At 41.4% G+C, this 27,321-nt stretch overlaps 1 protein-coding gene across 1 annotated transcript in view; it reads right to left on the bottom strand.

Annotated features, from left to right (window-relative positions):
• Positions 1-698: 698 nt before the first annotated feature.
• Positions 699-27,321, bottom strand: part of LOC135935589 (protein artichoke) — a 76,568-nt gene continuing 49,945 nt past the window's right edge. Inside the window, exons 3-7 of the mRNA XM_065478044.1 lie at positions 18,642-18,809; positions 13,154-13,369; positions 9,847-12,205; positions 8,130-8,563; positions 699-7,359 (exon numbers count right to left, since the gene is read on the bottom strand). Of these exons, the coding sequence (XP_065334116.1) occupies positions 7,009-7,359; positions 8,130-8,563; positions 9,847-12,205; positions 13,154-13,369; positions 18,642-18,809 (3,528 nt within the window). The 3' untranslated portion in view covers positions 699-7,008. The remainder of the gene's footprint in view (positions 7,360-8,129; positions 8,564-9,846; positions 12,206-13,153; positions 13,370-18,641; positions 18,810-27,321) is intronic.

Raw genomic sequence — 27,321 nt, 5'->3', positions numbered from 1 at the left:
TGACCACAGGATGGCGCTGGTGAACAATTTTAGCGATTGTATGGCGCGAGAAAAATGCCGCATTGCACTATATTACGAATTTTTGATGCAGCTGAAACTCCTGATATTCCATATTTTTTAATTCTAAAGGCAATAATTATTAAATTTTAGCGCTACATACTTTGGTTCACGAAAACGTATTTTATTAATGATGTTTTTCAATTACATATTATTGTTAAACAAATTGTGAAGTGTTTTTTTTATTTGAAAATAATAGTGCAGTTTAGCAATTCGAAATTAAAAGACCGTTAAAAAAAATTTACAGGATTGTTACTACAAAATCCTGGAAAATCCTTAGGATTTAGTTGAAGCCAAAATTGACCTAAGTAGCACTGTACTTTTTTGAGAAAAGTGGCTGCTAATTATAAGTTAGCATGCTTTTCAAATGGTGAGGACTGCATTCTGAATTCTCACTTTCATTAGAGAAGTGCTAGAAAAAATATAACTCTGATTGTGAGAGAAGTTTCGAAATAGTACAAAACTTGATTTAGTGTTGTACGAATAATGCGTATACGCTAAATAAATTTTCATTCAAAAGATTTCTATGGAATTATTATTTTTGTATGTTGATTGCCATACTCCTCCGCAATGCTTTGTACAAGATTACGGAAAATATGGTGTGGTATATAAGCACGAAGTAAATAAAACACTATAACAGATCCAAGTGACGTTTTTCATTTGTATATTTTTTAGTTTTATTATGACTCTGTTTGGAATATCAACCATTTACATGTTTTTATGGAAGGTTTTTGTTTTGCTTTCTTTTGCGCTCGCTGCAACTAGGATCTAAACAATAAAACTTTTGTCCCTTTTATCTACATGATTTATGGAAAGTCGCGCTTGCTCGTACATAATGTATATATCTTCGGGGGAGGTATTGGATGTAATAACTTTGTAACAACGGGTCAAGAGAAAAAGAGTTATTGAGAAATATGGCGATTGTTTCTTTTAACGCTTTTTACAGGAGAGAGCAGCGTCGGCGTCGGCGGGACAGAGAAAAATGCAAAAGTTGCCACATAATGTTATATTTCCACCAAGAACTACATCCTTTTTCAGGAAAGTTTGAACATCAACTGAGGAACATGCATAAAATTTACAATCAAACTTTCGTCAACGTTAGCCACAAATTGGAATAAAAAATAGAGCAACTTTAATCAAATCGATACATTTATAATATATTTGTTGAAATCTGAAATAGGAAATGAGATCTCTTCCAAAAAGAAGGACCTCTTCTTCAACCAATGCAGCACTGAAGTTAGTCTGAGAAACAAAATTATTAAAATAACTGTTATAGCAACTGTAGATGAAAAGAAAAACGCTGAAAATCTACAGTTTTGCTGTGAAAGCTCTAATAATAACAGGCCTTCTTCACGGCCGTACATTTATAAACTTTCCTATAAAAATAATCAAATGCTACATCAAGTTGCCTTAATTATTGATTCACATTCTTTTAGTCCTTTTTGCACGATGAACACAAACAGTTTATTTCCACTTTCACGCTCAATTTCCTCTTGATACACATCGCCACGCGTCTTTTTTAAATTTACTCCTGGGTTCTGGTATAAAATTGCCTTCTGATTCTACAGATTTTTATTTTGTTTCGAGTGAATATGACATTATTTCACACGGCTCGTATTTTTTTCGGTTTTTGAGGTGTTTTTTTTTTATAAAATCTTTGCAATGATTTTTACATTATGATTTGAGCAGAAAGACGAGGAAACTATCGATTTTGCATGCACATAGAGAAGATGAAATCTTCAGACATATGAACAATACATTTGAAAAAACATGAAATTTTCTCAAAACATGATCAACAAGCAATGATTGATTGATACACTTTTTAAGTTAACTTGTTAATGAAATCTAAACGATACTCCTATAACAAAAGTAAACATTGTTACACTCATGAACTGTTCTGTTGTTTTTTTCAAGGGTAATTTGTGAACCTTCAACCGCTACATTTAAAATTTGAGAGAAACCTGAATTATTTCAAATGGAAAGATTCGTATCTTACAATTTTCGATATTTTTACTCTGATCGCTTCAGCAAGGAGGGTAGAAGTGACCGCCGTGACCGCACCACGAGCAGAACGCTTTTTGCACTTGCTTAACCCAAAAAGGCCACATTTAAAATTAGCAGAGTGTGTCGGCTAGCGCACGTTAATGAGCCAAAATCCACTGCTTGTACCCGTTCATAACAATACACACGAGCTGAAATAAAAACAGTGCGGCGCACAATGAAAGTTTGCCGCTGCTTGACAATTTTAATGAGTCGTCCAATTAAAATATGCACGAAGCAGCATAAAATGCTGGCCAAAGAAAATGAGATAAAAGCGCTGCTCTTGCATGCCTCGAAAGTTGTGTGAGAGCGAGCAAATGTACAGTATAAATTTGTAAGGTACATGCACGGTGTGAAATGGTATTGCCATAGTGTACGTGTTGGGGGCGAGAACTGCGGCAAATGAAAGCACCGTCACAGACATGATAATGTGGCAGACTTAAAATCTGCACTCATTTTCGGGCAGCCGCTGCGAGACTCCATTATAGAGGTTCGGAACGCTCGCGAAATCTTACAAAATGAACTTGCTTCGGTGGGCTAAAACTTTTTTGACGATAGAGAGAAAGCGACGCACAAAGTCGCCGAGACGAGGTTTCTTTAAGCAAAGTTTGCTTTGAAATAAGATTACTGCTCTTTTGAAATAAAAAGTTTTTCATCTGGCAATTTCTGTAAATTGCTTTTTCCACCGTGGAATGTTAAATTAATTTAAACGCTGTCAAAATTATGAAAAAGTTTTGCAATTCAATTAAGTATATGCAAACATCCAAGCTCAATATTTGAAGAAAAATGTCCTTTTAATCTGGAGAGCAGTTTTTAATGACGTAAGATTTGTTTAGGGAATAATTCCGGAACGGTCATAAACACAAAACAGTTTTTTTCATTTATATTATTAAATGTTTTTTGCATTTATGCCTAATTAACTGTTGCGATTTTTTATTGTCTGTGAAAAATTTGACTTCATCACTTAGCATTTGAAAACGTTGGTGTGAAAACCAATATGGCGCTGATTTAATTTCCAACGAACGGCTAATTGCTTCTTTGAAAGCAACGCAGACCGGTCGATTCATTAACTATTTCATTAAAACCGAAACACATAAAATACAAAATTGGAAAATTGCTGTGTGACCACCCCACACAATGATTGCCGTTGTGCGCTGGCAAATATAAATTTATGCAAATAAAACTGCTGCTACGCTTGTCCAGCGGCAGGCCAAACGAGAAACCGAATGGCGTAATTGTGCAAAAGTGGATGCGAGTTTTATATTCATACATGCCTGATACTATTAATATATATGTGACAAAACAAAATTTTCATTCACCCGCTGCAGTCAACGGTATATATCGATGCCTTTTAAATTAGTGATAACTGCCCTTTGAAAATGTAGTTTGGAAAATGCATTTAAAAACATACTCTGCCCGCAATGTATCATTAGGATTAACCAATTAAATAATATTTTGTCAGTTAAGAGGATATGCACTGTTGAAACGGGTTTCATATCGATTTAAAATAACCATGTTGCTAAAATTAATGCACCAGAGCAATTTTACACAGCTATATATTTTGTGCAGTCAAAAGTGTTTAATTTTCGCGCAAATGAAACAATTTAAAATGCCGATACACATCAGACTGCTCGTTTTACAGCGCCGAGCGGATGGCCTCTACTAGGTGCAAACGCAGGCCGCCGAGTGCTTGCAATTAGACTGCCATTCAGGCTAATTTTCATATCCACGTCGCATGCAAAGCAGCAAACCGGAATTGTAAAACAGCTCTCTCTCTCTCTCTCTCTCCCTCGGCTTTACTCCGCCGGGATGGCGCGCTAATTACTTTTGTATTCCGGCCAGGCAGGTGCTCTGGCTGCCGAAGAGGTACGTCAGCCGCGCGGCGAAGGAGCCAGCCAGACTCTTCTGAGCTGCGCGAGCAAAACTAAAACTGACAAACTTCCCCGCTGGGAATCGGCGTGGCGCAAGAAAAAGTTTGTTTCGCGTTCGAGTTGAAGACTTTGAATTGACTGAGAGACGTGTACGTACGCTAGTCAAGCACAACTCAACCGCGCAAATCACAGACGCACGCTTTGAAGGTTTTCCTGCCAGAATGTTGGTGTATATACTTTTGGATGGAATGCGAATCGCTCTCGCGAAACAAAACGCTGCGAGATGCATTCTTTCTTTCCAGTTGTGTGCTTGCAGCAACTTTTTATATATCACTCAAGCGAAATTGAATTAACGTCTCTGTGTGTTGCTCGTTTCCAAGGGCTCTGAGTGAGATAAAGCGCAGCCCGTGCGCACAGACTTCCCGCGGGCTGTGTAGCTTCCATTAACTCGAAAGATGGGCATTTGATAAGTGGGGCACGGAAGCTCTTTCTAAATCGCAAGCAGTTTTACCTTGTTTTCAAATTCAAATGAGCGTTATATTTTTATTGGTCCAGAAAATACGACGTTTCCAAATTAAAAAAAAATATGCCCCGTAAAGCACTTTGGAGAAAATCTCACCTCTGGCAGGATTAAATGATTTAATAATCAAGTAGAAATTTTACGCATTTCATCATGCTTGCACAGTGGGGTTGTGAAACTTTATTTATGCAACTCGGCCATTTTTTATTCGCACTATGCAGCAGAATGAATTTAAAATAAGGTCGAGCCTCCCGTCGCGGGATAAAATAAATTATTTGCATTGCAGGGGAGCAAAAGTAAAGAGTTGGCTCTTACGTCGCAGAATTCGTAACGCGGAAGCAACGAGGAGACGTCTCCAGCTGATGAGAAACGTCAGATTTTAAATTACTTTGTCAACAGACTACCGTTTTCCCGTCGCAACTCGCATATCTCTCCGCTGGGGCGATGCATAATATGACAAGCCGCTGTTTTGTCTTTTCTTATACCCCCCACGTAGACTTCAAAAGCGAGCGTGCGCAGACAGTTTAATTTATTGCCTTTTACTAAAGGTGGTTTTTGTTTCTCGGCCCATTGTCTCCTTTTGCTCGCGCCCTACTCGCAAATGACAAGATTTCCGGCGCACAAAACGCGATGTGCGAGCTGGCACTCGCAGAAAAAGTGCCATTCGGCCAGTAACACCTACACGGCGCGCAATTTCGCACGACTGGGGAAAAAGCGCTTTGATAAATTGAATGCATGACGCTGCAGGCGTTGAAAAGAGATGCGCAAACTGACAATTGCCACTTGCCAGCCACCTCACAGGAGAATTTTAGGTTCTTTTAATTTAAATCTGATTTTGTTTAACTAATAATTAATTTATGAGACAATCTTTGAATCAAATTAAAAATTGGTTCAAGATTGAATGCCGGTGATTTTTTTTTTGCATTTTTCAGACGTGACACTTTTTTATATTGACTGTTAGACTATCAAACGAGAGAGGGTTGAATTAATTTTCGCGTGAGGTGGAAAATTTTAAATTTTGTCTAGTGCATTCCAACAAAGATAAATTTAAAAGAGCAAAGTTGTTTTTTGACGAAAGTGGAAGAATTTCAGAAGGCCTGTCTGTTGAATTAAACATTGCGCATCTCCCTGTGCCTTAGTATCAACACAAGAGCGCTTCCTCTTTTTGTGCTCGGTATAACGCTATAATTTATCCACGTACGCTGTGGATTCCATTTGGAGTCACGGCTAATTTCATCGGGCGCAAGTTTTAAAAAAGGAGCATTTTCACTTACAAAGTTGGCGCCCGCCGCGTGCGTGGTCGAATGACTTTTGAAAAATTTCCTGCATGACGGGGTGTCGCATTAAATTTAACACGGAAAAATAACTCTCTCCCTTTTATGTGGTGACCATAAAAACTTTTTCGGTTGCCTCTTTTTCCGCTTTTGCAGCGGCCTTTCATAAAAAATTGCGCAACACACCTCTCCGCGCTGAAAAAAATAGCGCGAAACAACCAACCGCGCGCGCGAGGCGCCGCAACTTTTGATATTAATGTTGATGCATTATTACACTTTGTCGGGTAATTTACAATGCCAAATGAATGAATGGACGAATGAATGAATTACCTGGCGGGCATTCTTCTTGTTCAGCCCAACATCCATCACACTTTGCTGTGCGGTAAAGAAGGTGGCAAAGCAACCAACCAGTCGGCCCGGCGCGCCGGCCTAATGAATTTATTAGACAATTAAAACTTTTAATCGAATGATACATTGCGGCGGCGTGTTTTTGCTTGCGCCACCGCCGCGACTGGCACTGCATGCATTTAAATCAGCCCATTCACCTCCGCGCGCGGTGCACTCTCGAAACACACAAACTTTCGGCGCTCAACTTTCAATGGAGCCTTCTTTTACTTTAAGAAAAAGGGTGCAAGTTTTAATAATCCGCTCTCGCGAACCTGTTGGCATATACGCGGTAATAGCTTCCACTTTGCCGCTCCTTGCTGTGAAGCTGTTTTTGAACATTAAGATAAATTTTAATGGAAAAAACTTGGCGGTGTCGGGGTTTCCGGGGGACCTAAGTATTTTTCTAGCTCTCAAGCGATTTCAAGTGGAAAAATGGAAATTGAATTTTAGATTAAGTGAATTTGAAGATGAATTTGCACGTGCATTTTGGTGGTGAACTAGATAATTTGATCTCAACTCAAACTAATTGAGCAATTCCACTGCGAATGTCTCTATGAAATCGTCCATTTCACTGTAAATGGCAAAACTGACCTAACGCAAAAGCTGAGATGAAACGCAGTTTCAAACGAATTAAGCACTGATAAAAATTCACCACCATTGCTCACAAGTTGCTTCATATTATTGCGTTGGCCGAAATCGTCCAGTTAGAGGTCGAAAAAATGACAAACATTCCAGTTCATTGGTTGATCGAGAAAGCACTTAATCAAAATATATATATTATGTATCTTCTCTGCAGAATCGACGTAAAAACAATAGTCCTCGTCTTCATTTACCGCCCTTATGTTAGGCGAAATATTAGTTAGCTTCCAATGAGCGTGTCAGTGGTGCCCATGGTGCTCTGGTTGGGGTCCGTGCTCTGGAAGGAGATCTGCCGGTCGTAGGTGATGTACTCCTGCGGCCCGACACCCTCCTCGGTCTTCAAATTGCGCCGCTTCTTGATCTTCAGGTAGGACAGGCAGCCGACCAGCACAATGAACACGAGTCCGCCCATCGTGGTGCCCACGATCAGGCCCAGTCTGCGGGTCAGCACCGATCCCTCAGGAATGTTGCGCGCCGACTTGCCGCTCGACACCTGCACAACCTCCACCCTGGCCCCTTCCACGGGCTCCAGCGTGCTCACCTCGGTGCATTTTGAGTTGCTGGAATCCACCTGTGGAGGGAAAATTGATTTTTTTAATCCATTGGGCTGGATCGATGGGATCAAAACTTCTAAGCTCTTTTAATACCGATGAATTTCCGAGATCCGAGGGATGGAAAATGTTAATTGAAATAAAAATAAAACAGTTGATTAAGTTGATCTTAATCTAAAGCCTGTATGGCAATTTTTAATTGTTTAAATTAAAAAAATATGCTGGTAACCTAATTATAGTAGTTTTATGAATAATTTATGAGGGGAAAAATTATAAAAAAGATAATCTTTCAATAGCTAGGGCACTCTTGTTTTCTAAAATCTGCTACTACACTCAAATTGGTGACTAATTAATTTAATTTTCAAAATTTAATACCCTTTTGCTACCTATACCAAGATAGCTCTTGCCTACAAGAAACTCAATTTAGACATTTCAATAAAATTAACGTAACATTTTAATGCAAAAAATATTAATTAATTATCAATAAATGATTTTACTGTATGAATTTTAAATAAACAAGAGAAAAATTATGAAATTGCTATTAGTCCTGCTCAGAAATATAAGAAAATGTAATTAAATTAACTTGCAGAAAAAAACAAAATATTTACACAGACACAACTCACTAACAGTTTTTAATTAATTATAATTTGATTTGCTGACGATGTGTAGTGAATTGACTATGCCAATTAACTCCCATCTTTGTTTCACGGGAAATTATGCTGATAATTATGAAAAAAATTTCAAATAAAAGTAATCGGTTGATCGTTCATTAAAAACATCTAATTCTTACCATTCCATTTGCAGCGTCCTCACTGACGTTTCCCGGGTCCCAGTTGGTTAGCCCCATCACGCAGATGAGATAGCGCGTGTTTGCTTGCAGCCGCGACAGTTTGACACTGCGCGACGACTTCTCCATGAATTTGGACTTGACGTGGTCGGACGGGTGGTCCAGCGACTGATAACCGACGCGATAGCCGTGGATGCCGCTGTGGTTGCGCGGCACCCACGACACGACCACCGAGAACGTCTGGATGTCCTGGATGGCCAGTTTGAGCACGAGCGGCGTGGTGCAGAAGCGCGGCGGCTCCAGCTCGAGAAAGTTTTGACCCTTCAACTCGAGAGGGTACTCGCACTTGAGGCGGCTGCCGGTGGCGAGCAGCTTCTGGTGGTCCTGGAACCACTCCCACAGCTCTTGAGCGTCGCAGCTGCAGTGCAGCGGATTTTCTGCTCAACAGCATGGAAGAAGACAAAATAAGATTTTCCTGACACAAATGAAAAGAAGCTTAGGCTTATGAAATAGGAATTTTGTTGGGAGTAAAAAAATCTGTTTTATTTGAGAAGCTAATAACTCACGGAGAAATGTACTCTGTACTGCAGTGAATTGTTCATTTCTTTCCACGCTAGAAAAACGAGCAAAAAGCTCTTCAAGTAAAATTAACTGTGTGCCACATGTTTCATTCAAACAATTTCCTGAATGCTTTTATTTATGGCCCATTTATTCACCCTCCAACGACGACATGAGCGTCGAAGTTTGAACGAGCAAAAAAACTCGTTTACATGCTCAGGAAATTATTTGAGCGAAAAGGCTTGAAACGTTCAGCATTGCATGAAATAGCAATGCTCTAAATTTTCCGTGCAATCAAGATGCCAATTTCACCTTGGAAATAAGGCAGTACATGCTACAAAAAAATACAGTTTTTTCGCCTGACAGCTCTCATATCGAGTGAAACAAATCACGCGAATCGAAATAAACAATTTTGCCTCGTGAAGAAGCTCTTGGTAAATTGCAGCGGCAAATAAGAGGCAAGGCGAAAAATCAATAAAAACGCGTAAGCACGCCTCCTGTCTGCTTTCTTTCCATTCCTTATATCCGTTGAAATAGTTTTTCAGCCTATTGTGGGTGAACAAGAGCACTTTTTGCACACACACGTGGCGCGATAAAAGTTTCCTTCAAATTACAAAACACTCCCCAAACACTACTCTTTGCTTGATACTCGAGCGGAAAAGCCAAAAGTTCGGCCAAAACTTATACATTTATTCAGCGACAGCATTTTTGTGTTGTAAAGTTGGCTTGCGCGCGAGAGAGAGAAAGAAAGAGAGAGAGAGAGAGAGAGAGAGAGAGAGAGAGAGAGAGAGAGAGAGAGAGAGAGAGAGAGAGAGAGAGAGAGAGAGAGAGAGAGAGAGAGAGAGCAACAGCTCGAAAGAGCCCCGCGGCTGTTAACTCGGTGCACAATGAAATATGAATGAGAGCTGAAGATGGCGGAACAATGCTGCAAATTATTCCAAATGGTCCCGGCGACCATGTTTTTATGTCTCTTTCGTAGGGAAACTCGCCGGTTGATTAATCTGCCGGCGATATCTGGGTAAACATTTGCTTTTTGCGACAACGGCGGAGAGTGAGAACGGTAGGCAGCCGGCTCATCGTATTTGCCGAGCGGAATGCCTACATAGCTTAAAAATGCAGGTGAAAAGTGGGGAGCACGGACGGTATGTGGGTAAATACTCACCGTCGGTTCGCAGACTTCTAATTTGCGTCTCCAGGGGTTTCAGGGCGTTGAGGGGCAAATTTTCGAGATAGTTGCGACCAAGGTCGAGGTACTTGAGTTTTTTCAGCGGCCTGAAGGCGTCGTTGGCGATGCTGGAGATCCAGTTACCGTACAAGTGGAGCTCGGTGAGTTTATCTAATTGACTAAACGTGGACTTGGCAATGCGGGAAATTTGATTAAACGAGATGTCGAGCACTTGCAGGGACTTGAGGTCGCCGGTGAAGACCTCCAACTCTTTCAATTGGTTGTGGCTTATGTTGAGCACTCGCAGCTCGAATAATCCCTGCAATCTCTCTTGGGGAATCATTTCGATCTGGTTGACGCTCAAATCCAAGGTGGCCAGCTGCTTTAAGCTCTTGAAAGCGCTCGGAGAGATTTTCATTATTCTGTTGTGATTGAGGAACAAGTGCAGCAACATTGGGTAGTTTTCGAAATCCCGGCTGGCGATGACGGTGACGTTAGTGCGCGAAATGTGGATTTCTTGGAGCGAGGGGAATCGGCGTGCGAACACCAGCTCGGTGACGGGATTATGGGTCATGTTTAAAAAACGCAGCTGCGGCAAGTTCTGGCCCGAAAGAGGTGTGGGAATGTGCCTAAATTGGTTTTTCGCCAGATTGATCCGCAGGATCCCCACGGAGAAGTGGAAGAAATTATTGATCAAGCCCGTAAGTAAATTATCACTCAAATCGAGGCTTTGCAAATGAGATAAATTTGTATTTGTGAAGCCAATAATGCTCGTTATCGAGTTTGCGTGTAGGTCGAGCTCTCGCAGCTTACGTAGACCAATCAGCCGATTAAAATCCACATTCGGCATCGCATTATTGGAAGCGATCAATACCTCTAAACTAGTCACATTGGCAATCGCGGCGTAGGGGAATTCCAGCATCGCGTTGCCGTTGAATCGCAGCTCACGCAGCGCCCCTAAATTACCGAAAGTGTCCTTGTGCAGCACTTTGATTTTATTCACGCCCAAATCCAATTTGTTCAAATTGTGGTTGGCCTGGAAAATGTCGTGCGGCAATTTGTTGAGCTGCGTGCGGTCCAAGTAGAGGGTGGTCAAGGAGCCCAGGCCTTTCAGCGACTCCGAGTCCAGTCCCTTCAGGTTGTTCCTCGACAACCTGAGCACCCTGAGGCCGGGAATGTCTAGCTGGTTGATCGTCTCGGCGCCGAAGCGGTTGTCCTCCAGGTTCAGTTCGTTCAGGTTGTTCAGTCCCCTGAAGGCTCCCTCCTGAATCTTGTTCACCGACGAGTTTTTCAGGTTGAGCACCCTGATCGGCAGTCCGATCTGGAACATCTCGGCGTGGATGACGTTCAGCGAGTTGCCTGACAGGTCGAGGGTGCGAAGTTTTTTCAGGCTGGAGAAGGCACGTGGGGCGATAGATTGGATCAGGTTGGACGCCAGGCTGAGCTCCTCCAACTCGCTCAGGTCGGCGAAGCTCTGGCGTGTGATTTGCCGCATCTTGTTGTGCGACATGTCGAGGAACTGCAGCGCCTGCAGACTGACGAACGCGCGGTCCTCGATCGAGCTAATCGAGTTATTGGTCAGGTAGAGCCGCTGGATGAGCAACAGGTCCTGGAACAGGGTGCGTTCGATGCGGTTGAGCTCGTTGTGGCTGAGCCAGATGATCTGCACGCCGCCCTGACCTTTGAAGGTGAACTCGTGCATGCTGCTGATGCGGTTGTTGTCCATCTGGATGGACACAAGGCTGGACGACTTGTGGGCGAAAACGTCGCCGAGCCGGGTCAGCTTGTTGCTCTGCAGGTTGATGTGCTGCAGATTGTTCATCGAGTAGAACGCTTTGCCGTCTATAGACTTGATTTCGTTATTCTGCAAGTGCAGCTCGATCAGGGAAGGCAGTGATGAGAATACGCCCGATTGGACGTGCTCGATACGGTTGTTTTGCAATCGCAGCTCGCGTAACGAGTTGCACGCGCTGAATGTGCCGGGTGCCAGGTTTTTGATGAGGTTGTTGTCGAGGCTCAGCGACGTGAGTTTGTCGAGATGGGCGAACAGTTCGGCGGGAACGTCGCTAATGAAGTTGTCGCTTAGGTGCAGCTCGGTTAATGAAGGCACCGAAACAAAAGCCTCGCCCGACACGCGGCGGATCGCGTTCTGCTGGAGGTGCACCACCGAGAGTTGAATGGACTCGGTAAAGGCACCGCGGGGCACCTCCAGGATGTTGTTCTCGGAGAGAATCAGCTCGCGCAGCTCTTGCAGGTGCGAAAACACTCCTGTTATGTGGTGCACGTGATTATGACTCAAATCGACCGTCCGTATTTTGGCGTTGCCCCGGAACGTTGTTGAATCCAGGTGCACGATCTGCGGACATAAAAAGCGAGGTGAGAGCAGCAAGTCACTCGGAGAGAAAAAAAGGCGCAAGCCGGCGTATTTTGCATTGAGCGGTTCTTAAGGCAAGCACGTCGCGTCGGTCTCGCCTGCTTTTTTTAATCTCGGCGGCGATGAAAACCAGTGGCAGAAAGCCAACGAGAGAGTTTATAATTTATGCATCAGACTTTTCCCGCCGTGAGATATGAATTTTTATCTCGAAAAGTAATAAAGATTTCTGAATATATACCGGCGTAGTTTTGTACAGCACACCGCGAGCAATTTCAGCGAGTGACGCGCCCCGTAATGGCCCTCCAGCGAGATAAGCTTTCGTGCAGACACAAAAATTGACGTAACACCCCTAAATAAAAAGCGAGCACGCCTATCTCTGTTCGCAGCAATAAAGGCCGGCTTGATTGATGCGTCTGCAAATATTAAATTCCAAATAAGAACGCTTCAAAAAGCACGAGTCTCATTAAAGCCCGACGAGGGAATCTAACAACTGAATCTGGATTGACGCGTGAGGGCCTTTGCGTGATACATATAAAGTGCAATCGCTAATTGGAGCAGTGCACAGCTAAAAAAAAACCCACGCCAATATGGCTTTGTCAAAAGGGCTGTGAAAAATGCATTTTTTTTGTAATTTGTCGCATTAATAAATTCCACTTGAAACAAAGCTGAAATATTTCATAGTTGGTATAAGATATTAATATTTAACTCTTCAAAAAATGCACGCACTTTTATGTTATTGTCCTTTATCCATTCTATGTACTGAATATGTTTCCCAACGCTGTTATTTATTGCAAGAATCAAACAATAGACCTAATTTATCCGCTTGATATATTTTCAATGAATTGCGAAAGCTTTTGTTCTTTTGTCTACTGTTCTGTGCAAAATTCGGGGACAGCCTATCTGTCACTTCCCTTCCACTCGATTGCTTACCTTGTTATGACTGAGGTCGAGCGATTCGAGTTGGGGCAGCATGGCGAGTGAGTCGGGGTGCACTGTCTCGACACCGTTGTGGTAGAGGGAAAGTGACCGCAGGGCTGGCATGGAGCGAAAGTTGTGAGCTGCCACAGCCTGCAGGTTGTTAGAGCTCAAGTCAAGCAGCGTGAGCGAGTCGAGGCGCGAGTGGCCGTCGTCCTGGATCGTCGATATCTGTCAACAACATGCACGAGACGTTCGCATTTAATTTTCTCAGCGCCGTGATTAATGGCCGGCCCAGCGGGCGGGGGAGAGCGCCTTAAGCCCAACGGATAAGGGGTGTGGGTGTTCCACCTCAGTCAGCCGCCTCTGCGGTCCGGTGGGTCTCATGATTGCCTCTCTCAATGCCACTTAAACACTACCGGACACGGACACAGACACATCGCTAACTTGCTTATTGAACTTTAAAGGGCCCGATCATCATTATTCCTACATTCCAAGCAAAATGTGAACAAAATGTCAGAGGATCAAACTTTGGTGTGGCTGCATGGGCAGTGAAACCTTAAAGTTTTGTAAATAAATGAAGTAAAATTAATTAAATACAATAGGAACTGGAATCAGTTAATATCCTTAACAACTCCCTTGCGAGTTAAAAAAAAAATAGTGTAGTTATTATGACAAATACAAGCATTTTTGGTAATATTGTCCGTTTTTAGATATAAAAAGGTGAACAAAACATCATTTTTAGCCATCAGTATTCCTAGAAATAATTTTCATTTAGTTAATAATAGGTTTCATTGCAAAATGTATTTTTTTTCTTAAGCCTGTGAAGAAACCAATTTTCAGCGTTTCCAAATGGAGTGCGAGAATTTATCTTTAAAGATCTAAATATATTAAAATTTAGGAGATATGACTCATCAGCTTCAACGTCTGTATTTTAACAGATGCAGTAAAAATCAATAATTTTCATAATTTTTAAGAAAGTTTACAAGTTTTCCCCCGCACTAATTGGCTAATTATTTTAATCAGAAAATCAAAGAAAAACTTTCTTATGATCAAAAAATCAGCAATGATATTTGCAAAGAAACCAGAGCTTGAAAAAATCGTACCCATTTGGAATTCCCAAGGTCAAGCAGCAATTCGATGCGACCACATCTATTACCATTATCTTCATTTACCAGTGCCAGCAGTGTATTTTTCATACACTGGTAAATTGTTTACAGATGTTTACACAGCTAACATTTCGGGCAATCTAAACATCGAGCAAGATAGCGGACCGATTTTACTAGCAGACCGCAGCTTCGCATGATATCTAATTAAGTTTTAAGCTCTTGGGAGAGATATAACCACCCACTAGGGTCCCTCAAGCGCAATAATTGAGTGCGGCTCAAATAATTTGTCAGCACGCGCCCTCTCTCTCTCTCTCTCTCTCTCTCTCTCTCTCTCTCTCGACTACCATAGTACTGTGTGTCGGATTATTGAGAATTTGCGTCAGTCTGTGGTTGAACACATCCAATCACGCCAGTGCATGCCAATATTATTTGTCACAGCACTCGACCACCGTTCGCGTTTCTCGCGTTGCAAAAGGCATAAAAAATTCGGTTGAAAACAGAGACACAATGCGCGGAGCATCCCTGGAGAAATACGTTTGCTACAAGCGGAGCGAATTTAAAATTCAAGCGGCGCTGCAAGCGCATTATGCGAATAATTGCGCTCCGTATTAGCATTGCAGGAAGATGGTCTAGCTCGGTGCAGGGAGAAGTGGTTTTTTGTCCTATTTTTACGAGAGCAGCAGGAAACAGCGCCTTTTGCCAGCACAATCAGCACCGATGCGAGACGAGTGTGCACCAAGGCACGAGCAGAGTACGTCAAAACATATTAAAAAAGAGAAAACTCCGAAATTGGATTCCAAGTCGCAGTGACGAGCTCTAGAAAATCCTTTTTACTGGTAAAGCGCGCATTCAAATTGGATCAGCAGCAAAAATTTGCTCTGTCTCTTATCATAAGAGATTGCTGGATATAATATATTAAATAATAAAGGCGAAAACAGTTCAATAAATGGAGAAGAGAGAGGGTACTTTGCAGTTTGTGTGCGCTTGAATTCTCGTTTATCTCGAGGTTTTAAAACAAATTAAGAGCTTAGGCTGAACGCAAATATGCTGCCGACTAAAGGGCTACGAGAAAATTACAAAAAATCAGTGATCACAAGCCCTATTGAGCTCTGAAACCAATTTTGCACAGTATTTTCAAATGTTTTAAAAATCTATTTTCTATATTCAACAAAGGTTAAAAATTCCCCGGCTTAATTAATGCATTTACATACTTTAAGCTAAATAAACAAAATAAAAATTTTGATTTAAAGTACAATTCAGTAATTGAGAGTTTTGGATCATCTCGAAATTTCACAACAAAAATTGAGTTCATTTTGAATGATGAAAACAAGAAAACTGATAACGATTGACTTCAGAACACGTACTATTGAAATTAAAAAATCCCAACAGTGCAATATTGTCACAATTTTTAATTAAAAAAACCTTTAAACTCCTTTGTTTGTACAAAAAATGCATAATATTCCTCCTACAGCAATTAATTCATTTTAGTTCATAACGGTGATAATTTTGCACTTCAATGTGCTTTTAATCTTAGTTACAAAAGACAAACTAGACCACAGTTTATTTTTCTCTGTGGGAAATGATAAAATATATATGTCCTTTTATTTCATTCAGTTGATAATATTTTACGGCGCTACGTAATCACGGTTAGAATAAAAGAAATATTCTTAAGCTCTGCTTGAATATCTCTTTTGCAATTTACCCAGCGAGCATCCCTTTGTATTTGACATTATAAAAACACGACACACATCTTGTCTGGCGAATTGCACCTTGCCGCGGAAGCGCATGCACGGCAGCTCTCTTATTAAATATGTATTAACCGGACCGTGATAATTCAGCTAGAAAAGTGGGTCAAAGTAACATTGCATGCTGGCTGCGGTGGCGGCGCCGGAATTACTGAACCCGCGGAATAATACTCGACGTGGTGGCGTATGAAAACATTATTTTCGGATTATAATTATTTGCGTGCACATACACCGCACTACACGTTAAAGCAGATAGACCTTTTTAACGAACCGTGAGAGCAGGGCCAACGTTCGATTTTTCACCGGGACACACACCACATTCTCCACCACGGGGGCGCAAACATACTGCCGACGAAGAAACCTCTTTTCATGCGCAGATTTATTTGGGAATTGCCTCAAAGCGTTTTGCTGTCGAATAAAATGGAGAGAGTGCCTGCGTGTATGTGTTATTGAAAGGCAAGCGGCGCAGAAATTTCATTTACATCGCTCGAGTGGAAATGAAACTGCCGCTAAAGATAATATTTTCTCTGCTGTGTGTGTGAGTGTGTGTCTGCGTTAAAATGATTTCGCGAGTTGTTGTGTGGGACTCCGGCTGCCGCGAGCGGAATTTTGGTCACCGCGCACGTTTTGCAGAGAAGTCGATTTAAGCTTTTTCGGAGCACTCGGTTATTGAAGTTTGTGTTTTTGGCTCGGCGTGAGCATGTATGACTCGCCGCCGGCTTGATATCAAAAAGCATCCCGGCACTTAATTAATTGATACCGAGCTTGTGGGAGATGACGCTTCTTCCATCATGGAAAATGAGAGTGTGTATCGTTGACTCAGAACAACTTTTCATTTGGAGAATGGAGATATATTTATTTTTAAGTCTGGGATTTACTTTTCGACCCAAATGAGCACGAATCATGCAATACATCAACACTTTTGAGCTTAACTTGTGATTATTTAAAATGCAACTTTGAAGCCTCAATCCGTTTAAAACTTTTTAACTTAAAACCGTTTAAAAATTTAGATCCGTAAATAAACGCGCTATGATAAAAAAATCATCAGTGGATTTCAGAATTTTCTACATTTTTTGTCAGATTTCCAATCAGGTCAGCGAAATTTTTCTAAGAGTAATATTTTGTTCCAGTTTAGACATGAATTCAGTGATAATTCTATGACAATTAATGAGCTTTAGGAATAATATGAAACCAATAAAAATGACTTCGGTTGATTTTGCGTTAGAAATTCGTAGAAAAATTGCCAGTGAAAAAAGAGGCTAAAACAATAAAAATCACAAGCCCCTGAAATAAGATTTGGCAAAATCCTCAAACCAAACAAATTGGCCCCAAAAACCAATTATAATTATTTTCATTTGTAGAAAACATTTATTTTCCTATATATTCATTATTATATATATAATATGTCTTTTGGATACATAAATGAAAAAATAAGTCTAAAAATACGTGCTCATTTAATATTTCCATAGCGATTGTAAGTAAAGAAAAAAACGATCGTCAAATAAGTTTCGCATTCAATTCAATCAATTTAGTTTTATTTCTCTTTTATTTCCTGTCCTCAAACAAGTGGTTGCAAAAGCTGCATTAACCTTGCTCAATTTTTAAGAAAAGTAAATTGGAACTCAAGCCCACATAAAGTCTGAGTTAATCCACGAAAAAAAAACACCTCCAAATAATTGCAGAAAGCTCAGGTTAACGAGTTGGGAATCGCATAAGACATAAATTCGTGCTACTTTGTTCGCCCCTGCATCCGCAGAGTGTGGCGTGAAAGGCGCCAGGCCCTCGACCGGAATTTAATTCCACGAAGCAGTGCCGAGGAAATCTATTTACCGAGCTAAATTGAGTGGAATGCGTCTAATTCACTGCTAAACAGGAGCGAGCATCTCTGTTGGGGCTGCCAAGTCAAGAGCTGCGCGCTGCGCGAAGCCAGCAGCTCTAACGAACGAAACACACGAACATCAGGGCGGAGAGCCCAAAATGGAATCGTTGTCAGTCAAGCAGACGGCTCGGCAGCCGAGGGTGCAATTAATAAATTATACGCGCATGTTCTGTGCCCGTGTTAACTGAGACTGATCTCACCGTGCATCCCCAATGCAAATAATTGAGCAGCGTGCCTACTTTTCTAGAATATAATTGTTAAGTGCAAATGGAGTGTTTTCGCAGTCTGCACTTTGCCATTGGCACCTGGAATTAAATTAACTCGAGAGTTTTCCTGATTTATTCCATTAGCTTAGTTTGAATTGAAAAACTTTCTCAGAGAGTGATTAAAGAATTAATCAAATCTTTCTTTTTTATTAGTTACTTCTATAAAAAGCTTTATTGACGAATGCGAAAATTTGATTATCAGCTCCTCGTCGCAGATTTGTTTGGCTTTTATATTTTCCTCACCCATCGTGATTTGTTACGTTTAATAGAGAATGATAGTCTGTTTTCAAAGAACAATAAATAAATCTGTCCACTGACAAGGAACTTCCCTTACACGCGGTACAAGATCTTTCTTTGCAACAGCCTTTTTTCCTCCTAAATGAAAAATGTAAAGTTTGCACATAAAAAATTTATGAGCAGCACTGAGAGGCGCCGGCAATAAATTATTCACAATGGATTTCGATTTGGGGGCGGGCTTAATAAAATTAGGCCTCTTTTTGGTACCTCGTTCCATGCCAAATGAAGTGCTCTCAGCTGCTCGAGCCGCCTGAGCGCGGCGGCCGGGAAAGTTCGTAGCTTATTCTCCGTCAGCTCCAATTCCGTGAGGGTCTCTTCCAATCCTGCGAACGCGTATTCCGAGATCCTCTCCAGCTGGTTTCCCTTCACGTTGATCTGCAACAGAACGTGCGGCTCATTATTGCGGGGAACGATCACTTCGTTTTCCTATTCAAGTCGCGCGGCTGGCCGGCCCGACAATAATTTATTTTCATCTCCATCTTTGCTCTACTATATATGGTCTAATTAATCACTGCGGAGGCCCCTTTTAATTGTTGAGAGGGAGGCATTCTTGCTGACGGGTTTTATGAGTCGGTTCCGGTCCCTTGATTCTCGTCCGTTTTGGCTTACTCATCGCAAAGTTTGGCTAACTGAATCATCCAGCAGCATCTGATGAGCCTGTGGTGCAGCACACGGTCCCGCATCTCATGCGGGAGGGATTGTTTTTTGGAGGGTGACTGGTTCAGATTGCGGTCGGAATGCGTGTGAGAGCGAGTGTAAGCACCGACCGCAGATTGAACCTCCCGGAACGAAATTTAATATTTTACTCCCAACACCGACTTCCTTGCGAAACTGCCGATTCTGAATGGCAGGATAAGATTTCGCGATATGATTCAGAGAGCCGCTTTTGGAATTAATGAGATTTTTCCTTGTTCTAAACACATTTGATTTTAAACATCTCAACAAGAAGGAGAAAGATAAAAAAATATTCATAAAACGTGGCATAAATTATTCGTTTTCTCTTCAATTTTTAACATTTTCTTCTCAGTTTTCTCTCAATTCTTAATTAGGTATATTGTTAACTGTAACACTGTAACTCTTTAACGAATGGAAAAGTTCCAAGGAAACGACACATATAAGCTATGTCAAAATCATCTCACTCTTTTGACCTCAGCAAAGCCGTAATAAAAACCTTTTATCTGCCCCCTGGTTCACTGTCTGTGCAAGCACAAAAGAATTATAAAATTAGCATGAGTTAAGCAGGAAAAGCCTGTGAGTGAATCTACTTTTTCAGCGAGAAAGGAAAACTTCTCTTTAGCTTTCCCGTGAACAGCCAAAGTTAACAGTCCGGACGATGTTAGAGTATGGAGAAGCATATTCATATTATTGCGTCATCGCACACGGCGGGCATAGACGAACAACTTTTTTCCACTCTAAGAGAGCAGAGCCGAGTTGGCCTTAGCCGATGATATTGTCTCTGCATGCTGCGAGTTATTACTTTTTTACAGCGTTTTTCTTCCCTTTGCCGGGATTAATTTTCCTTTCCGCTCCTACGTTCTGGCACTTTTTACTTCTAATGGAAGAAAAGCGGCGTTTTCCCTTTTGTTATATACGAATTTAAACTCTCCGTACGTACGAAGCAATATAAACTTTTTGCTCACCTATTATCTTGATGGAGACTTGTTGGATTTCCATTCTATTAAATTTTCAGCTGTAGGTTATATGTAATCCTGTTCTACCTTAAAGCATAGCTGTTTACTCAAGAATTTCCTTTGACGCTCCATTATTTGGCAAAACTGAATGAAATTTGACGTAAATAATTATATTATTTGTTGTAATTCATTAATTACAGCATTTTTATAGCTGAAAGGGGAAATTACACGCGAAATTATGTCGTGAAATTGTTTTTCGCGTTCCTTTCGGCACACTTTCTGGTCCGCTAATAGCCCTTTCAACGCGGCAAAAAACTCCTCCCATCGGCAATTATCGAGTAGCCGAGTTAAGTATCTTGTAAGCTTCTTATTGTTAGCCTCCGACCCTCCGCAATGTGTGCATTATTAACCGTTTTCAGTGGCACGAGGCAGAGCGCTGCCCAAAAAGTGTCCGACAGACAGCTCCGGAAACTCGCCAAATGGCAAAGTCAACACAACAAGTAAGTAAGGGTGGAACTGCTGGATGGCTGCACACCGGAGCACGGCGGAGCTAACTTATTGGGGTGCCGGAATAGGCTCGAAAAGTAAAAAGACACACACTGAGGACTAAATCGGGGTTACTTCAAAGACTTTTAGAGCACATTGAACATTTGAGTGAATTTTTTACGACAAGCAATCTATATAAAATTAATTGATATATGTATGCTAATTTTTTAAATCGACAAATGACATTTTTGCCCGAAATGGCAGAGAACATTCAGGAGGCGCCAATATTAATCCTTTTCTTTACGCATGTATATTTATTTCCAAAAGCCAACAGCAGTGCAGCGGCTGATAAAGTTGTTTAAAGTTTAATTCCAAATCATTCCCTAGACAACCGTGTTACAGCAGCTTTAAAAAAATTGATCATAATTCATTTTGCCTGTGGCCCGTATGGAGCAAGTTTGGCGGTGACCTAACTTCAGGAACATTCACCACGCTGATGAGTCAGCTTATGACACTTTTTCTGTGCGTGACTTTTTTATTTTTTTCACTTTTTCCTCGACCAGCTTGCTGAGCCGTCAAAATCACGGCGGTTTTTGTGCTTGTTTGTTTCGGGCTTCTTGAGGGATTCCTGCAACTTTCTTGCTAGGCACCGGGGACGATTCCAACAAATTAGCCAGCAAAAGTGCCGCCTGCCTCGTTGGCAGCAGGCGTCAACAGGCGCAGCAGCTGGCTTTTTATACGTTTTTGTGCCGTTTACGACGCTTGAATGTAATAATTATTTTACGGCTTATCCATAAAGCCACCGCCACCGACAATTTGTGATGGATGGCATCGGGCAGCTGCGTGCAAAATATTCTGTGCGGTCAACGCCATTAATTATGCATTTCGCGGCGATACAATGTAATAGCTATTTTTAAATTAGACCGCGCCAGAAACGGCCTCTGGCTTTTAGTGGGTGCGTGCCTCCCGACGGTTTTGGGACGCGCGTTTCATTTTTTCCTCATGTCCGAGCCGCTTGGAGTATTGATTTGCTCCACATTATTAGAATTTCATGAGGCCAGAGGGCAATCAAATGACACTTGTTTAGTTTAATTTATCAGCACAAAGTGAAAAAACCTGACGCCGTCGAATCAGGCTCGGCGTTTACTACTTTTGGCGTAATAAAATGGGGCTGTGAAAAATGAAGCATGTTTCAGTATAAACATTGATCGCTACAATTATGGTTGAATGGAATACAGAGTTATATGTGTAGAAAATACAATATTTTGTAATCTCGATTTTTACTCAATAGAGAAAATAACAGAAAGAGTTGGATTCTAAGTTAAAGAACATGATATGAAACAAAAATTTCGTGAGACTCCAAGACCTCATAAAAAACGATCAATTTTTAAAAGATTCATGATTTCTTAAGGTGAAAAAGTCAGCGACTGTTTCTCACATCGCCCATGTTAAATTTCATGGGAAATACGACTAGATCAGATTATTAACGGCTCCTAAGTGACATTTTTATTTCATTATTGCGTGTCTGGCTGAAAGGACACCACATGTATGGGTGCTGCTGTTAAAATTAGCTTTAAATTTACCCCAAAAGGACACGAGGAGGCCTGGTGATACTCCTGGGGCGGCGACCTTTCGATTCGCGACCTTTGGAGCCAGCGTCAATCAATAGCTCTTCATCGCCAAATGCCGCGACAATAGCAATTTGCCCGGAGCAGAGGGGCTGCGACCGGCACAAACAATAACACTGCCACGAATCAAGTCTGCACGCCGAGCAAGAAAAATCGATGTGGAAACACTCTCTGTGGTCTGCCTCGGCGCTGCAATTGAAAAATAGAACAACAAAAACTCGTGAGGTGGAGCTCGAGATTGGCGAGTGTTTATTCTGAGAAGATTAAAAAGGCTCGAGACATTCTAATTTCGTTGAGATAACAAGGGATGTTTACTCACCACTTGCCTCTTGTTTTATCAGGCAAGAAAGGGGGAAATAAGACGCCCTTCATGGGCATAATATCAGCCAGTCGGCCAGGAAATAAGCTTGCTTTAATTTCCTCTCCTCTCTGCGCCGCACTGCTTCTGAGCAAATATGTTTTTTCAGCCTCTACAGAGGCAAAAATGATTCTAATTGAGGCCCGAGGAAAGGTCTTTTTTTCTTCGAAATGGGATTGGTGAAATGTATTTGTTTGGACGACCTCTGGCGTGCACTGCGGCACGGCTTTTATCTAATTTGCATGCAATTAACACGGCTAATTGGCCATTTTCGAGGCAGCACCCGCTCCATTTGCAGAGCACACGAAATGGCTTTTCGCAAGGGGTTATCTCGCAGGGCGCCGCAATCTTGTGAATGAATGGCTCGTTTATTTTCACATTCGCTGCAAAAAGGTACAAAGAGGAAAGTATTTTTCGTCGTGGTCGCGAATAGGAGCTGTCAGTCGTCGATTTTTTTCCACCAGCAGACAGCAACCTGCCTGCGCCTCGTACAAAGCGATTTCAGCCTAAACGCCAGCCTGGTGGGCGGTCCGCGCCACTGAATAGCCTTTCCCTTTGCAACTTTTGAGCAAAATCTGCCTATTGATTATATACCACATGCAATTTCAAAGCATCTTTCTACCTACCGCTTTTGTCGCCCGGGGAAATGAATGATTTCCTCTGCAGGTCATGAGCACATAACTCACGTACATAATAAAACGAGCAGATTTTGTGGCCTATAAAGGTCCTGTGTATGCGGTATTTTCATGTCTGGCATTAAAGAGAATGTTTGTTTTTCGATCGTGACTTGCGAATTTTCGATGTGTTTTACCCTTTGCGCATGTTAATACCAACAGAAACGCTCCGAGGCACACATTTCACGCAGCGTGTACAAGGAAGGAGAGAGAACCAGGAAAATGTGTGACTTTATTAATGAGGAAATATAGCACTCAAATGATGCAGAGGCTCTGCCACGCTTAAATTGTGATCATTCAAATGATGCACAGCTTTTGATTTTGTTCCATAAAATAATCTTTCTGCTTTTTGTGGCTTTATAAAACCACCTCTTCACAACGAGCTTTCCTATATTTTGTATTCACTGAAAATCCCCATTAAATCCATGTGGGTTTGAAGTTTCAATTTAAAAATCCCTTTTAATATAACCATTAAATTTAAATTCGGTCTGATTTCACTAATATACCAAGCGTGCAGTAGGCCAAACTGAAAATAAACTCACAATTTTTGGCCATTCCAGCAAAATTAGATGAAAATAAACACGCACTTAAAATCTTTGTGTGAATTTACTAAGAACCTAGAGGCTAATATTAATATTTTGAAAAATAAAACTTCGTCACTCTTTGTCGTGCTGAAAATCCACACTGCTGTTTCAACCCGTCAAGCAATTTGAAGCTTCCTTTTTATATTAAATAATTTGTTACTGGTTTCAAAACTCAATTTTTTAAAAGCGGAAAGTTTTTGACAGCACTTTGTCATAAAATATTCTTGACACTGGGAAACAGTAACAGTCTCCCTATTGAGGCCCATGGACTTTTCCTCCTAGATTTTTCGTGCAATACTAACAAGAAGCAGAATTTCCCTTTTAAAAAAGTGTAGTCTTTTGCTTTTTTAAGAGGGAATTTTGTCTCGCGGAGAGCGAGTGCTTATCAGGGGGTTCACAAAATTTGCCCCTCTTGTTCTTTTTAATGATTGTAATCTCAGTAAATCGTTTCAAGTGTTTCAACGGCCGATGATGATTCAAAATTTCCTACAGCCATCATTATAGTGGAAATAATTTGTGCAGATATACAGGATTATACAGGCTTAAAAAGCTTATTCCTGCACAAAACGAATACATGAGGGTTATAATTTTTCCTACAAATATTTATTTTTAAGGCGCACTTCCCAAGTTTATTCCGCCCAAGGTAGAATAATATTCCATTTTTCTCTCAGCAAATATTATTTTTTCCTTTTTAACTAGTTTTCATCTACTTTCTATTGAGACATATGGTAAATATTGAATGATTTTTTACTCCAAAAATCATCCTTTGATAAATTTTGGAAACCAGGAATTGATATAACCATAATCTAATGGTGTGCTTGAAGCGATGATGTCACTATTTGCGTTAACCTCCCACTCGTTTTTGCGGTATATTGCGTGGTCATGGTCGCTCAGTGTCTCATGCTGGCATGGAGCAGTTATTGACTTCATGATGAAACCGTCCATTTTCCCGAATTCGGAATTCTTACACAGCTTGGGCCATTGTCGTGCCCCAGCGGCACAGCAATATTGGCGTCTGCCGCGCGACCACCCATTACTCCGAAGGCAGCGGCGGCGAGAGCGTGCTCTCCGGCATCCGCAAAGTACAAAAGGCAGCAATAATCCGCTGGTCATTCTTGTTTTTCGATCAACGGTTCATATTTCATATTTACTGCGCCTACATGTTGAGTAATAAAATTTCATTATTCCACGCTTTCTCTATAAAATATTAACCCTGCATCCGACGGTCGTAAAATCGATTCTGCAGCCCACGCCACAACGTGATACGTACTTTCACGGGCAGCTGACACAAATTTCGCCTTCACGCGTGTCCGCCCGACCACGGGATTTGCGCTGCTCTGGCCGCCGTCGGCGCCAGATAAAAGAGCCGCCTGTTTAATGCCCATTAGCAATTACAATCATGCCAGAAATGAAAACACTCGCGTACACAAACTCTTGCTTGTGTCATTCAAATGTATACGCACACACAAAGGCGGTCTGAATTGCTGGCTGGCGCGGATTAAACACACACAGCGCACACGAGTGACGTGTTAAGAGATCCGACCGCGCGCGCACCCTTCGCACTCTTTCTGACAGAAACTCACCGCTGGCTGCCAGCGGGTTTGAGCATATTAATCACTCAGCCTGCGAGGCGATACTGATTCTCGCAGATTACAATCCTTTGCTGCGTGATTGATGGTGGTTTTCTGTGGTGTTTGATTTCAAAGTGCTTTTTGAGAGGCAATAATGGCAGACTCCGCCGCAGATGCGGTGAATTATTATACGTGTGCGCGAGCGCGGAACAAACATTATAGATAAAGAAGGTCGGGGGCTCGCGACGAGTGGCAGGCAAATAGCACCCATTGAGCCTTCCTTTCTGCACTCCGTCATTCTGATAAAACGAGCTCGCAAGCTGTTGAAATATTTGTTTCCTGCGCAGACACTATTCGTTCCCCGTTTCTGCCGGACGACGCCTATTCAAACGTGAAGTGGAAAGAAAGAGTTCTTAAGACAACCATTCAATGGTGTCATGAAAGGATAGTCCTTTGGCTTATTTCATTGTGAGAAATCGTTACGGTTGAGGAAGAATTTAAATTACAATTTAACGATTGTCATGAAGAACTATTATACTTCAAAGCATTTCTTTGGAAGTAAAACTATCTATATTATGACTTGAGGGTCAGGGTGCGTGTAGTGCGTGTTGCACAGATTTAGTGTGAATGTTTTCTTATTTTTTTGTGTTTCACATTATTAGCGTGATGGTTTATTAATATTTGAAGGTGTAGTTAAAAAAATAACAATTCTACATACCAGCGAATTTATTTCACCCCAGAAATAATTTTTCTTTGATATTTCACTCTCAAAGGAAAAGAAAGAAAATAAACAAACGGCTACTCTACTCTGCGTGGATATGAAAACTAAGTTGGGTGGCTACGTTATAGTGAAAATTATGCTGTACACATCCATGCTGTACAGCTGACTGTTTCTGCCCCTCAGACCTGCAAAACAATATCCAACGCTGCCGTATTAAGCTGCAGGAAATTTTGAATTACCGGTCGTTAAACGTTCAACTGCACTTTACTGCGAAGCGCAATAAAAATGAGAGGGGGTGATAAAACCCTGCAAAACCCTGCAACTTGATCGAAATTCAGAACACCAAAATTGAACTTTTTAGCACTTTTTCATTTTTAGTCGGCAGTTCAAAATTTAAACAATACATAATTTAAAATGTTTTATTAATTTCTATCCTCGATTTTGAAAAGGCCTTAGACGAGAACTGAAAATATTAGAGCATTTATTATTAATTAATTAGCGTAACAGTAGCCATTTTTTCCAATAGTCTGCCTTACAAACATTCGCAAAACAATATTTTATCCGAATCGCAGCAAATTGGATCAAAGCATTTTTCGTTTCCTTAATACAATTACAGCTTGAAAAACAGTTCTGAAAACAATTATTTGATACATAATTAAGAATTCGAGGAAATAATTTAAATAAAGAATTATTTATGCATTGGTGTATTACTGCTGCTGCGTTAATTGAATGCTGACCCAGTTTCCATCATTAACCTGTATGATGACCCCGTCACGTGTAAAACGTATACGCGTACGTTTGCACTTCAGTGTTTGCATTTGCATACATAATGACTCTCTCGGAGCAAGAGCGAGCCATCGGTATCAATATTGCACGTATGCACATAATTAACGCAGCCGCGACGAGTCGAAGAAAGCGGATTTGTCTCGCTGGCACGTCTTGCTCGTTCCATGTGCTAATTATTTTGTTGTTCGAGTTGCCTCTGGTGTAATTACACAACCGGCAACTAAAATGTAAGTTTCACCGCGCTAACTTGGCTGCTGGAGAGAAATTGATCAAGCTCCCGGGAGATCCATTTTTGTGTTTGCTGCAGTGTCTTGTATGAGCAGCCTCGGGACCTTGTTGTTTTAATTAAATTGTACTGTGTGTCTCGTGCCTCTGTTTGTCCTCGGGTTTAATTATACGGCGACGGAGTTCCAATCACTAGCCGCCTTTGGGGAAATGACTAAAAATA

This window comes from Cloeon dipterum, chromosome 2, assembly GCF_949628265.1.
Source record: "Cloeon dipterum chromosome 2, ieCloDipt1.1, whole genome shotgun sequence".
NCBI lineage: Eukaryota > Metazoa > Arthropoda > Insecta > Ephemeroptera > Baetidae > Cloeon > Cloeon dipterum.
This window is presented reverse-complemented; position numbering and strand designations above follow the sequence as displayed.